Source organism: Canis lupus, chromosome 21 (assembly GCF_048164855.1).
Source record: "Canis lupus baileyi chromosome 21, mCanLup2.hap1, whole genome shotgun sequence".
Lineage (NCBI taxonomy): Eukaryota > Metazoa > Chordata > Mammalia > Carnivora > Canidae > Canis > Canis lupus.
The window spans coordinates 825,814-840,119 of record NC_132858.1 but is presented as its reverse complement, the minus strand read 5'-3'; the positions used below and the strand labels follow the sequence as shown (position 1 = coordinate 840,119).

Sequence of the window (14,306 nt, the reverse complement as noted above, 5' to 3'; positions counted from 1 at the left end):
TGGGCCCATAATAGAAAAGGGGTTCAGACAAATACTGGAAGACACCAGAACACAACACTCTTGGAAGGCACGTAGTAGGTCCTCTGAGTGAGGCTGAAGGATCTTTCTAATAGGAAAAGACATCGGTCCCGAGAGAGGTCACCTAGCCGGTCCCGGGAGAGCAGCAGGAGGCATCGGGACCTGCTTCATAACGAAGATCGGCATGATGATTATTTCCAAGAAAGGAACCGGGAGCACGAGAGACACCGGGATAGAGAGCGGGACCGGCACCACTGAGACAGGTGAGACTGGGCCCTGTTCCTGGCTATGGGTGGCCTGCCACGAAGGACAAAATACTGGTGATCGTGAAGATTTTGCTCTCTTTTTAAAGCAGTTAAAGGGAAAGGGAGGACTTTTGACTTAGGTAACAGAAAATTGAGGAGGGCAGATTGCTTGCTCTTCCTGCTCCTTTGGAGAAGTCTTATCCTGAAATGGACCTGAAATTGAGCTGGTTCTGTTTGTGTCTTGTCTGCCTTAACCCGGTATCTGAGAGACAGCATGACATCTGGGATGAGAGCACAGTGTCTGCAGGCCACATTACTTTGTTCTTAAGTTTTCTCCTGTGTAAATGAAGACCGTAAACGCAGCTGTCTTCGTTGAATTGCTGAATTCAGTGAGACATTCTGTCTAGAGCATTTAGCACTCATGGTACTCGTCACATATCGAGTTTTCAGTATTGATAGCCAATTATATTTTCACCCCGCCAAACTTTCAAGTACAAAATTAGGAAATTGACCAAGACAAAAAAGTAAGACCTTTGCCTACTTGTTAGTTTTCAAGGTGCAACATTAACAATTTTAAGAATTAGTATCTAGGGATCCCTGGGTGGCTTGGCGGTTTGGCACCTGCCTTTGGCTCAGGGCGTGATCTTGGAGTCCTGGGATCGAGTCCCACATCGGGCTCCCTGCATGGAGCCTGCTTCTCCTTCTGCCTGTGTCTCTGCCTCTCTCTCTCTGTGTCTCTCATGAATAAATAAATAAAATCTTAAAAAAAAAAAAAAGAATTAGTATCTATTAGGATTTTGAAACTCAGGATACTTTAGGAGAAAGCTGATCTGAAAAAATCATATTTAATAATGTAGAGGTTGTAAAGAGGATACTTCAATGGAAAGATCTGTTTTGGGAATGAAAAACTTATTGACAGTGATTGATTTTTTTATTTTATTTTATTTTTTTAGCAAAACAAAAGTAGAGTTGTGAGGGGAACTATATTAACTCAGGTTATTGAGAAGTTGAGTTAGGCTTGGCTGGATCCAGGGACTCCCGCTTTGTCCTCAGAACTTTGTATGATTGTTTCTAGTATATAAGTAACCAAAGAGTGTTTTTATTCTGTTTCTGTGGAGGCCTTTAAAAGTAGTCTAGATTCTGGCTAGGATGATCTGTTTATGGTTCCTGGAGGCCACTGCAAGACCCAGATCTCTTTGGGGTCTCTTCTCAACTTTATGGTTTCATTCACATCAAGTGTGTTACGAAAATGTCCTTGTTTTTTGGATGTTTTTTTGGCCAATTTGGTTGGTCCGAAGTAATGGTAATTGAACAGGAGGGTGAGGATTAGGAAAGGCTCTCTGTGGTTCTTTGGGGGTGGCTAGATGGGTAACTGGATGCAGATGGAAAAGAGACCCTCTTGCTACCTAGGAATGCCCATAGTTCACTAGCAATAGCTGGACTGTAAACAGAAAGTGCCATGTTTGGCCCACTGATAACCTACTAACAAGAAAGGAGTTCAGTTATGTTTGGCTGCTGCCCTCGACTTTATTGTTTGCATTATCTGCATTGATAAAAGTGGTTCTAGCTGGAAATTACTTTTTGTTGTCTTCTGTAGGAGGTAAGTGGGAAAATGAAAGGTTAACTAACATTTTTTTACCTGCTTCCCTTCTGTTTCTAAAACACTCAATTCCACAACATTTTAAAGTGCATGGTATCACTGAAATCTGAGATAATCTATATAAAACTAACAGGCTGTGGGTGCTAGATACTTCTAGATTTTGTGACAAACTGAGTTTAGGGAGGTACCCATATTTCTCCAGGGGAAGTGGACTCTGGCCTAATTCGGCCTTGGAGTGGAAAGGAGGGTGGGTGTTAGGGTAGACCTTTGTTCCTGTCCCATCCCTGCTGTGGTAGTAGCAGCATCTCCCTGCTCTTGTTTGAGCTAACACAGTTGCTAGTGTTGCTGTGGGGTTGAGTGTCACCTCTCCCCTAATTCTGCTGCTCACAGCATGGGTCCTTCATACTGGAAAAGACTAGAGAATAGTGACCAGGGAGGTACTTGTCCATGCAGACCATGAATTATAATCTCTAGGGCCACATTTGGGTTAGCAGTTAGAGCATGTAACTGCATGTCACCATTCCTGGTGGCTCTCCTTCTAACAGTCTTTTGAAAGAGAAATTGCGAGATCCACTGATGGACTAGCATTTTGGGTACTAAACATCTGAACCTGAGACTGTCATTTTGCATCATTTTTACCTGTAAAATGAGAGTTTCTCATAAAGTGTTCCTCCATATGAGAGTGATGCAGTTTGAATAACTCTGAAGAACCTGTAACCCTCTAGTTCTCAGAAAACAGTCATTTGGCTGGTGTGAGCCTATGACAACAGGAGGAAAAAGGTTTTCCAGGTTCCCATTTTTTTATCCCTTAGGTATATTGGTTATTCCATCCAGATAGCTAGTCCAAAAGAACTGAATCAGAAACCCAAAAAATGTCAGTTGCTCACATTCTCATCTTAAGGACTTTGCATTCTATCTTCAGTCACCAAGTCGTGATGTAGGAGGTTCCGTGTTGGGGAGATGGTATGTGGGTCCATTTAGCTGGAGAACTGTTGGAAGTTCTGTGTATGACACATTTTAGTTAAAAATACTAGTGTTTATATTGTACGGATGAGTGTTCCTGAGAGCCAAAGGATTTGTTCCATCTAGAGGCAGCAATACAACAGCAAGCTTTTCTATCCATCCTTTCTGCCTGCCTCCAAACATTACCACCAAAGGTAACCACAACCTGTAAGAATTGAGTGCAACAGTTGATTTCTCCTGATGTATTAGTTATCCTTTGTTGTTTTGTTTTGAACAGTTTCCATTACATCTCCTTTGGAGTATATGTGTGTATGCTTTGGAATTTGAGGATATTCTTAGGTAATGTGTGGCTTTGGCTTCAACTTATTGTAGTTCTCAGCTATTGGCTCATATTTGGGGATATTCTTGTATTTAAAATATAATCATTCTCACCTCATTCCTTTCCTCCCAGTCCAGTGAAAACTAAACATTCTGTTCAATTTTGATGCAGTACAAAGATACAGAAACCCAAATGGTTTGAAGGGGAGAGGCACTGCGGGCTTCAGAGTTTTCTCAGGAAATGAGACAAGTAGCTGCGAGCATAGGTGTTTAGAGAAGCTGGAAGGCAGAAACTTCTAGAACAGATTCTGAGGCTCCCAAGCTGAAATAGTAGAATGTAGAAGGAGCAGGCTGCTTGTGGATGTTTTTTCCTTAGGTGGTTCCTCCAGGTTACAGAAGTGCATACATAGGGCAGCGTGGGTGGCTTAGCGGTTTAGCATCGCCTTCAGCCCAGGGCATGATCCTGGAGACCTGGGATCGAGTCCCATGTCAGACTCCCTGCATGGAGCCTGCTTCTCCCTCTGCCTGTGTCTCTGCCTCTCTCTCTCTCTCTTTCTCTCTCTCTCTCTCATGAATAAATAAAGTCTTTTTTTTTTTTTTTTTTTTTTTTAAAGAAGTGCATACATAAAGAGTGAGCATTTGCGTGGAGGCTATATTATGGGTTTGGCCATTAGTAGAAGTCCTAAGCCTGATTTAATCTCTCTTTTTCCTGTTCGCTGTTCATTCTCCTTTATGCGGTCAGCTTGATCAGGCTGCTCCCCGCTGACTGATAACTGCAACCCTGGAACAAGGGCTGGGCATACTAGGGGCCTTAGGTTTGGCAGAGATGTGGTGAGGGGCTGAACAGTGCCTTACTGTTCAGTGGAAGTTCTTAATTGTGACTACGAATTCTTTCACTTCCACGCTCTGCTCTCTGTTCTGGCCTGGCCAGATAACTCTTGCTTGATATGAGGCTGCTACTTGGCCCCTTACTCAAAGCTGTCGTCTGGGGAAAGATTTAAAATCCCTTGAGTTTTAGTATAGCTTAGTACATCCTTGGTTCTGTGTGTGTGTGCACGCGCACACGGATGCATAAGGATGTGTTAAACAGGGCTTCTTGAGGGTTTAGGAGTTCCTGTGTTAAGTACATGCTCCCTGCTAGGGCCTCTTGGGTGTTTGTGGGTTAATGGATTTGGTTATGTGCACATTTGTTTTCTTACCATTGTACCTCCCATTTCCAGATTTTTACCCCTCCCCTTAAGGTAAGCTCAGAGTTGCTCAGAACAGATTTTCTGAAATGGTATTTCAACTCCCTATATTCCCTTATTGCAACTCTTTTTGGATTGTCGTAGTTTCATATTTCTCCAGCCAAAGTCTCCTTTTTAGTCAAACTGCTTTGAGACTTCATTTCATTGTCTGTTTCTCCCTAACCGTAAAGTGAGATGTTACTGCTTTTTCTCTCTACTCACTGTAGTTCCTGCAACCATCCCTCACTATGGACAGTACCCAGACACTTCCAGACAATCCTGCTTTCTTTCCTTCACTTTCCCAGGCTTGCATTCTGTCTGTGTATATACCCCCACTTCATACATTGTAACTTTAGACAATGCCAGTATAATTCCTGTAAACACATCAATCAGAAGATAATCTCTAACATGTGTTTTCTTTTTCTTCTGATGTTCTCATTGCAGGAGTCTGGTTGGAAGCAAATGTTTTTTTAATGGACTTGCATCTCCTCACCTTGATCAGGACTAAAGGACGGAGGCCACTCCACCCCTCTCCCTTCCTCCAAACCCCTAACTCCCTTCAGACACCCAGGGAATACCCTCTGCCCTACAGATTGGAAGATTGCCTGGCAGCCCTCCCAATCCCACACCTCCTGTTTGTCAGGGGAAGGAACCTAAAGACTTCCATGTGGTTGGAAGGGGTGGCAGACAGGAAGAAAACATGTCTAGGCCCCTGGTCTCCATAGAGAATGATGCTTTGTCCAAGGAAACGTAGGAGTTTCTGATTCTCCAGGAGGAATTCAGTGGTGAGGTTGATGGGAAGACTTTCTTCCCACAGAAAACGGTTTCTCCGTGCAGGATCTAGGAGAAGTGACTGGGTGTGCCAAAATAAGCCCAGGGTCCTGCCCTCAGCATTAGGTTTGATGGGGCCAAGAGGGTCTAATCCCCTTGCTAACATACCACTTCTTTGTTTAACTCCTTTACCTTCTCAGCCCTTTGAGGAGGGATCCTGAGAACGGAAATTCCCATATGAAAAGCTTCTCCTGTTCTTGCTTTTCCCTCTTCCATACTGACAGTTTGTTTCCCTGACCTCCCAGAGGACTGAGTCTTTCCACCTCCCTGCTGCCCAGCCGCCTCATTGGACTTGCCCCTGGTAAGCAGAGAAGGCCATGAGGTTGCTTGCTGCTGGGAGCCTGGCAGAGCCAGTTACCACCCACTGCTGCTTCGTGCTTGGTTGCCTCTTGCAGTAACCAGCTGTACTAGGTGTTCCCTTTCCTGGGGCTTTTCTGTTTCACACATGGAGCCCCTCCCCCAAGAAGGCTGCTTCCTTGTTTTAGAGGAAGATGCTGCCCTTGGGAGATGGGGACATCGGACCTCAGCACTGAAGAAGCCCTGTGAAGTACCGGGAGGGGTAGGAGAGGAGGCAAGCTAGGGCAGGCTAGGCCTACTTCCATATAGGCTTTTCTTCAGATTCAATGTGAGCATGCGCTTGCATCCCCCAGGTACATACTTTTACTTACTGTGGGATAACCTGGCACTAATAGGCAGGTAGTCATAAATTTGGGGTCTTTCCACCTTTGGACTATTGACGTATTAATAGTTTCCTTCACTCTATGTGGAGGTACTTCCTGCCTCTGATGAGGAGCAAGGAGGAAGTGGAGCCTGACTTGAACGAGCTCAGCTCAGAGTCCTACGGACCACCACTCGGGGGTCATTTTCTACACAGGCCAATGGAATTGCTCTTCACAGAACATCCAAGTTGTGTGTTTGCTGCTGATGGAAGCAGCAGTAACAGGGTCCTGCGGTACCCACAGGGCGATGGCTGCTGCTTCTGCATGCATTTACAGGGCATGTGACATCTAACAGGAGATGAGACGGCGTGTGAGACATAGGGCCACTGGAGACCCTTCTGGCTCAGAGGGGAGAGACTGAGTTGGACCCAACCCTTCTTCTGTGCCCTGCACGTTTCTGACCTAGCCCATGGTCAGTCAGTGAGGGGGCCCCCAGGGTTGGACAGGCACATTCCCTTGGGACAGAGGCTACAGTTTGTAGCTATTTCCCCCTGTCCCCCCAACCCCATCCCCACCTCTACTTCAGAACATGGCCCCCCGCCCAACTGGCCAAGCGTTAAGTAATGTGCTTATCCTCGGGAGCAGCTCCGGGTGTCTTTTTAAAATGTAGAGAAAACCAAGTACGGTGACAGTTTAAGGAAAAAAAAATATATAGAATACCAGAAAAGCCGTTTACCCGGAGAATTTTTTTCTCCCCATTCTTGTTTTGTTTTTACTCAATGACAAAAATTTTAGTTTTATTTCCTGATAGCAAAAGGAAAGAAAAACCCAGCCCTCAAAAAGGCCAAGGCCCCGTCCCCCTGTTGTCGGTGATTTGTTTGTCTTTCTGATAGGTTGAAAATTGTGTAATAAACTTGATGACGCTGTCAATCTTTTATACTGCATTGTATTTTTTTCCTTTTGTAACAAAATATTTTTAAATAATAAATGGGGTGTGAGCTGTTTTTTGGATTCCGCATTGAATAGATTTGTTGAGGTTTCTGGGACACGGGCTGGGACTGATGTAGAGGCTATGGGATGGTGCTGAAGCCCCGAGTTCTGAGCTGGAATCGCAGGTCACAGGTCGGGTATGGTTGCCTGCGGTACACTAGGGGGCCTCTGGTGCAGATCTTTGCAAGTGCCCCCTTGTGGGTTAGCTTGCTTCCTTAGCCATCTAAACTAAGGGAGGAAAAATTCCAAGTCCTTTATGCTTCAAGATTCCTAAGATTCATTCCCTGAGTTAAGTGTCCTCCCCTTAGAGTTTAATAGTTCTGATGTTCTCAAGTTCTGGGTGGGAGGACTCTGCTTGGAGTCAGGAGGTTATGCTTGCCCCCGCCTGCTTACACCACCTATGGACACCACCAGTGGACTGTGGGCTGAGACCCACCCATAGCTGTTCTGCCTTCCACACGGCATTGTTTTAAGAATCTGAGCAAACAAATGTGAGCAGGTTTTAGAAATTGGACTATGGTCTAAACATCGGGAAAGTTTAGCAGAGTGTTGTGGGAGAGTTTGGAATTCCAGAAAGCTTCTTGTAACTAAAGAGCTTACATAGAAGATGAACCAGAGACCAGGTGATACATAATGTGTGCTGGGACCAACAAAGGCAAGATCAGCATAAAAGCAAGAAACCTTCAGAGGGAGAGAAAGCCCCCAAAGCTCTATGACCATGTGCAGCATGTAGGAAATAAAGAGTGGGCTCTCAAGGCAAGTTTGATGGTTCCAACCATCTTGGTTACATGTTGTGATTGCTTTTTGAAAAGCCCATTCTTGGGCTGCATCCACATCTACATGAAGTCTAGAAATCTACTTTTTATGTTCTAGATGAATTTCATGTAAATTAAATTGTGAGGACTGGTAGTTTAGAGATGTAAACACATTCTTCATTGAAGAGTTACCATGGTGTAACAAAAGGAATGATCTTTGTGTTACTCTTAGTTCAAACCCCAACTCTTTTTAAGCCGAATGCCCTCAGATACAGGTTGACTTAACATTTGAGTTGATCTTCTGCCTTGTAGGATAAGTCTACTCTGCCAGGCACTGGGTAAGTATTCGTCTCCTAGACACTGCTGCCATGGTACAGAGCCAGAAACCTGAATCTGTGTGTCCTAAGTGTCTCCTGTACTGGGCCAGACCTCAGCCTCTAGAGAAGTTCTAGCCAGGAGTGTGAATATCTGAGCAGGTCTAGAATATCTCTACCAGTCTGTGTGACCAAGGCCTGCTCCTTTACTCAGGTCCTCTCTACTGTTCCAGAATGTTGATCCTATCTAGATGGACTGTAAGGTGGCTTCCCTTGGCATTTAGTGAAGATAGCATCTGACCACATTGACCCTGAAAGACTATGCTCATTCCCATCCTCTGCTGCCTCAGTTTCTGTTGTAGGACGTTCTACCCTGGCTTGACTCTATCTTCACATGGTGGCTCCAGCAAGCACCAGGAAGAATGAACACCCCATGAAACCATCTGCAAGCAGCACAAGGCACTAAGCTCCTGGAGAACCATGAAATCAACAAGAGGACTTCTGCTCTAAACCTGTTTCCAACCACTCATTCTCATCCTCAAGTGGTACCTGCTGAGGAGTGGAATTTACTTGATCTAGACTGAGACTCCAAGGACAAGATTTCTAGATTCAACTGTTGGTAATCAGTATGATTACCTGGCTGTTACTTTCTCTAAGCCTGCAAAGTGGGGGATTAGATCCCTTTCTAAGGTCCCTTTTAATTTTAGGTCACTTCTAAACTTCCAACTGAGCCTTTCAGTCATTTATGTGTGTTGCCAGCAGAGTGACCTTAACTACTGAACCTCTAAAAGAAATGGGGAGGCCATGGAGAACAAGTTCCTGTCTAGCTTGATGCTAGCAACGTCTTTAAAATAAGCTAGAGAGGGCAGCCCCAGTGGCCCAGCAGTTTGGTGCCGCCTTCAGCCCGGGGTGTGATCCTGGGGACCCGGGATCGAGTCCCATGTCAGGCTCCCTGCATGGAGCCTGCTTCTCCCTCTGTCCCCCCTCCCCTCTCTCTCAAATAAATTAATAAAATCTTAAAAAAAAAAAAAAAAAAAGCTAGAGAAAGCAGCAGTGTGAGCTGCAGAAAGTCAGGGTTTGTGACTGAAGTATCAGGGAAGTACCTACTGGATTTTTGGTTACTGTTTTGTAGTGGATTACTGCTGTCTACTACAGTTCTTGGATAGACCCCAAAGGCAGCCAGGAGTCAAGAACACAGAATTTGTGGAAACCAAAATTATCAGCGCTTTGGCCAGTAGAGACCTTCATAGGCTGAGAATGAGCTCCATCACGGGAAATAAGCAGAATTAAAAGCCAGCATGGAAATGCTTAAAGACCAATTAACTTTTGACTTTGAGCAAGAGCAGATAGTCTAGGATTCCCCTGACAGCAGAGGGGCCATATGGCTCAAGGTTTTCTAAAGTGGAGTCTGTCATGGCTCCTGGTAGCTTTTTGGGGGGAAAGAAAAAAGCCACTACCAACCAAGATGAGAAATAGTTTTAAAGACCGTTACTTGGGGGGCAGCCCTGGTGGCTTGGTGGTTTAGTGCTGCCTTCAGCCCAGGGCGTGATCCTGGAGACCTGGGATCGAGTCCCACATCAGGCTCTCTGCATGGAGCCTGCTTCTCCCTCTGCCTGTCTCTCTCTCTAATAAATAAATAAAATCTTAAAAAAAAAAAAAAAAAAAAAAAGATGGTTACTTGGGGAAGGGAATGAATGAATTATATGCTCATGTGGGGCAACATTTCCCCAGTTTTAAAAAAAAAGTTCCTTTTACATTAACTTGAAATTTTAAAATAAATGACAAAAAAAATACTGCCAAGTTTTGAATATGCTTTTTCTAATTATTCATGCCTCACTCTGGAAAGCTGACAATCATCTGTAAGAGGAATGAGAGAAAAGCTGGCTTTGAGGCAGAGGTGAAGAATATAAGCAGTCTTTTACCGGATGACAGGCCTGAAGAAGATACATAAGTTAACAATGCCTTTAAGGATTAATTTAGGCTAGAGCTGAGAGGAGAAAATCACTGCCTTCGTGTCTGCATAGGATTGCTAAGCACAGCCTGAAAACAAACCACTGGCTGGGAAAGTCCCTACCTTCCCTTGGAGTGGATGAAATTCTAGGAATAGGTGCCAGAAGGAAAAGGCTTCAACTCCCATGATGGAAAATATACATTTATTATAAAATAATGTTTGTTTCATGATGAGAGTAGAAAAATAACACTATGAGCCGCTAAAAGAAGGTCTGGAGCTCAGTCTCAGGACTGAAATGAAAGGCTTTTGCATCACCCTGGGAGCAAAGCATCCGGAGGCTCTCTGCCCATGTGACAGGTATGGCACAGCACGCATGGGGAGGATGTGGCTCTGGTTCTGCTGGAAGCCCAAGGAGCCTCCCTGGTCCACACAAGATGCTCTGGCCACGAGGATCAAAGAAAACTTGAGGTCAGCAGAGAACTGGTTCTGAGAAGGGCCAGGACAGGACAACCTTGCCCCTCCCTACACTGCAGTGTAGAACAGTCTCTTAGGTTGATGGTCCTGGTTTAGAAGATGATGCCCAGTGGCCTTATGCTGTTTGCTGCCCAAATGTCTGTGTTGAGGAAAAGCTGCAACCTGTCCCAGGACAACTTGACCCACCAATTCTCATTGATGTGGCTAAAGACCAGAAGAATCTGTGGTCTCAGCCCATAAGGGCTGCTGGCTGAAATTTTTGTATTTCATATCCTGTCCATACTGATGGCAGAAAGAAAAAAAAAAAAAGAAAATGTTAAAAGACCAGTGAACAAGAGCAGCTGGCCTGAACTGTTCTGTATTTCAAGCCTCTTGGCCCCAAAGAACAAAGAGAATGTCTTCCCTAAGTAACCGTCTACCCTGAGTAGAAAAAGCAGTCCCATAGGCATCCCCTTTCCCCTTGAAAGTCCTTCAGACCCCTCAAGCTTCAGAAGAACAATGAATCCCTCCCTAGGATGAGCTGGGAACCCAACCCTCAGGTGACAGGAAATGAACCCTCAGCAGCAGTACCTGGAGAAAGCAGTCAGGGTGAGCACCTCAAGCAGCAGCTCTGAACCACAGAAGAAGAGCAAGATGCTGTTCATGATGGCTTCCAGGCGGAGCACGTAGGTCTGCAGCAGCAGGTAATAGGAGGCCATCATGGCAGATGGGAAGGTCAAGGCCACGCTAAACCCAAGTGGCATCTTTCGCTGGCAGAGGTTCCCCTTTGTACCTGTCAGATACAGCCCATGGAGTCACCTCCAAGTGGCCTGCTTTCCCTGGGCTCAGAGAAAAGGTTGAGGGAATGGGATGGGATGGACTGGCAAGGCAGAGAAAAATCATCCTGAATGGGGATGGGCAGATTTATAAAGAGGGTCCTAGCGTGCTAAAAATGAAGGGCTTTGGAGGTGCCACAGGATGGAGTCATTCACTCCAAAGGTCCTGCTTCAAGTCTGGCTCCCACTCAAGAGACAACAGCTTCTTTACTCAGGGAAAAAAAAATTTTTTTTTTTTTTTTTTTTTTTAATTCATGAGAGAGACAGAGAGGCAGAGGGAGAAGCAAGCTCCTCGCAGGGAGCCCAGTGTGGGACTCGATCCCCAGAACCTGGGATCACACACTGAGCTGAAGGCAGACGCTCAACCGCTGAGCCACCCAGCCGTCCCTATATATATATTTTTAATTACAATATATAATCATTGAGCATCTTTCAACTAGGGCAGCCCCGGTGGCTCAGTGGTTTAGTACCACCTTCAGCCCGGGGCCTGATCCTAGAGACCCGGGATCGAGTCCCACGTTGGGCTCCCTGCTTGGAGCCTGCTTCTCCCTCTGCCTGTGTCTCTGCCTCTCTCTGTGTGTCTCTCATGAATAAATAAATTAAATCTTTAAAAAAAAAAGAATCAACTAACATAAATACAGAAAATAATTTTAGGAAATATAGAAACTAAAAGACCCCATGGCTCCCCACTGGAGATAACCATTATTATAGAATGATGCATACTGTTCCAGGTTTTTTTATGTCTGTATACTTACATATTACTTTTTATTATTACAAAAGTAGAATTAAAAAATAAAAATAGAATCACACTGTACATACTATTTCCAACTTGTTTTTTTCCCATTTAATGTATCTTTTCACATATAACTACCTTATTCTTTTTTTAATGGCCATGAACAATTTCACGGAAGCAATTCCATATTTTAACTAATCCCCTATTGCTAGATGTTTAAGTTGTTTCCGATTTTTTTTTTTTTTTTAAGATTTTATTTATCTGAAAGAGCGTGAACAAGCATGAGGTGGGGAGGGGCAGAGGCAGAGGGAGATGCAGACTCCACGCTCAACAGGGAGCCCAATGAGGCTCAATTTCAGGACCCTGAGATCATGACCTAGCCAAAGGCAAATGCTTTACCGTTTGAGCCACCCAGGCACCCTCTAATTTTTTTTTAAGATTTTTTTTTTTTTTAAGTAATCTCTACACCAACTTGGGGCTTGGACTTACAACCCAGAGATCAAGAGTTGCACACTCCATGACTGAGCCAGCCAGGCACCCCTCTAATGTTTTGATGTTACAAAATACGTGGCCATAAACCTTCTCCTATAGATACCTTTGCATATCTGTGGAAGTGTTTGTCTCTTTACCAACCAGTTTTAGATGTGTAATTGTTATGTCTCAGAAAAAAATACAAATTTTAGGGGTGCCTGGGTGACTTAGTCACTTGAGGGTACGACTCTTGATTTCAGCTCAGGTCATGATCTCAGGGTCATGGGATTGAGCCCTGCATCAGACTCTGTCCTCGGTGAGGAGTCGGCTTGAAATTCTTTCCATCTCCCTCTGCCCCTCCACCCCACTCATGCCCTCTCTCTCAAATAAATAAATATTTTTAAAAATAATACAAATTTTACATGACAAAACTTTAGCAAAAACAATTAATCTAACTTATATTCCCAAAGAGTGTGGAATAGAAAGACCTGGTCCTCATACCCATTACAATAATGGGTATTCGGAAATCTTTCTAATCTGATGGATGAAATTATTACCTTGTTTCAATTTGCTTTTTATTAATGAGTTTGGACATTTTATCATGATTAATGATTCTCTGTGATTATTCTTATGTGAACTCCCTATTAGTGTCCCTTACCAATTTTTAAAATTAGGTCATCTTTAGTTACTCCTGTGAGCCTTCTATCTTTGTTACATATGTTGCAAATACTCTTTCTTCTCAGCCTGTGTTTTAACATTGTTTCCTGGGATGAGATATTTTCTAACTAATAAGGAATCTACTCTGGATCTGGGAGGATAAAAAACTTGTCCTAAAGAAATCCTGTTCAGAGAGAAGAGGGGACCTTAGTGCTTTCTTGTGTGACATATACTGCCCTGAACATGGAGTTATAGTCAAATCTATTCTCCTAAGCAAGCTAGTAATAGGAACCAGGCAGGCTCTCATAGCACTTGGGAAGTTAGGAAGAACCTATCTAAAATCTCAGGTGGCTCAGTTGGTTAAACATCCGCCTTCGCCTCAGGTCATGATCCCAGGGCCCTGGAATTGAATCCCAAGTCAGGCTCTTTGCTCTGCAGGGAGTCTGCTTCTCCCTCTGCCCTTCCCCCTGCTCATTCTCTCTCTCTCTCTCTAATAAATAAAATCTTAAAAAAACAAAACAAAACAAACTCATGCTACTGCCCACTTCTGTCTCTACAGAGCAACAAACTAGTAAAGCCTGACCCAGAAAATGAAGCAGCTTGAAACTTCAGAGAGGGAGTAATGGGACATTCCATCAGATCCAATCTCTTATTGTGAAACTAGGTTATGTACCTCTTGTTAAGTTACAGATAGCAGTCTGTCTGAGAAGGAATGGAAATATTCTCTGGACAACACTCACCAAAAAACAGTCGAATTACTTCAATTCCGAGGTAAAGGAGAAGCATCACCACATCCAGTACTAGATTGGCTGTTGGATATGGTAGGAGGAGAGCTGCCGACACAAAAGCCAGAGTTTGCAAACATAAGAGCACCCACAAGAACTCCCCCACACTTGGGAATAAAGAGGGCATGAGTCTTATCAGCTTTCCAAGAACCAGTCAGTGAGATGTGGACAGGATCTGTTAGCCTGCTGCAGGGTATGTCAACTCAGTGTGTGTTAATGATGGAAACACTTCTCTAAAAAGGAGCAACGAAAGGATGAAAAATAAGGCTCCTGATGGGAGTTGGCTCTGGGCTGAAGTGGGGAAGGGATGTTGGGACGAGGTTAGTCACGCCCCAGGCCTTACCTTTATAAAGAAATATGAAGAGTTCCAGGAGAAAATAGGTAGCATAGTACCACCCGTTCAGAAAGAACAGGATTTCCAGCGGGGTGGAGGACAGCCGTTTACCTGAAAAGATGAGCACAAGTGAGGAGGGTGTGCGAGACGGCCTGTCACCCTCTGCC

At 44.4% G+C, this 14,306-nt stretch overlaps 2 protein-coding genes across 19 annotated transcripts in view; one reads left to right on the top strand and one right to left on the bottom strand.

Annotated features, from left to right (window-relative positions):
* CPSF7 (cleavage and polyadenylation specific factor 7) overlaps window positions 1–11,117 on the top strand; it is a 28,098-nt gene extending 16,981 nt beyond the window's left edge. For 7 of the 10 annotated variants that reach the window (XM_072789364.1, XM_072789365.1, XM_072789360.1 and 4 more), the window contains 2 exons: window positions 114–281; window positions 4,815–6,790. In XM_072789364.1, the coding sequence (XP_072645465.1) occupies window positions 114–276 (163 nt within the window). In that variant the 3' untranslated portion in view covers window positions 277–281; window positions 4,815–6,790. Of the gene's footprint in view, window positions 1–113; window positions 282–4,814; window positions 6,791–8,269 lie in introns of those variants that run through there. The other 3 variants (XM_072789361.1, XM_072789359.1, XR_012013521.1) reach the window with 2 other exon arrangements.
* Window positions 1–14,306, bottom strand: part of TMEM216 (transmembrane protein 216) — a 29,712-nt gene that overhangs the window by 14,734 nt on the left and 672 nt on the right. For 7 of the 9 annotated variants that reach the window (XR_012013526.1, XR_012013527.1, XR_012013524.1 and 4 more), the window contains exons 2-4: window positions 14,149–14,250; window positions 13,761–13,853; window positions 10,915–11,116 (exon numbers count right to left, since the gene is read on the bottom strand). Coding sequence is in view for 2 of the 9 variants with exons in the window: in XM_072789368.1 (XP_072645469.1) it covers window positions 10,611–10,626; window positions 10,915–11,116; window positions 13,761–13,853; window positions 14,149–14,250 (413 nt within the window). In the remaining 7 variants the exon portion in view is untranslated. Of the gene's footprint in view, window positions 1–4,001; window positions 7,079–10,055; window positions 10,627–10,914; window positions 11,117–13,760; window positions 13,854–14,148; window positions 14,251–14,306 lie in introns of those variants that run through there. The other 2 variants (XM_072789369.1, XM_072789368.1) reach the window with 2 other exon arrangements.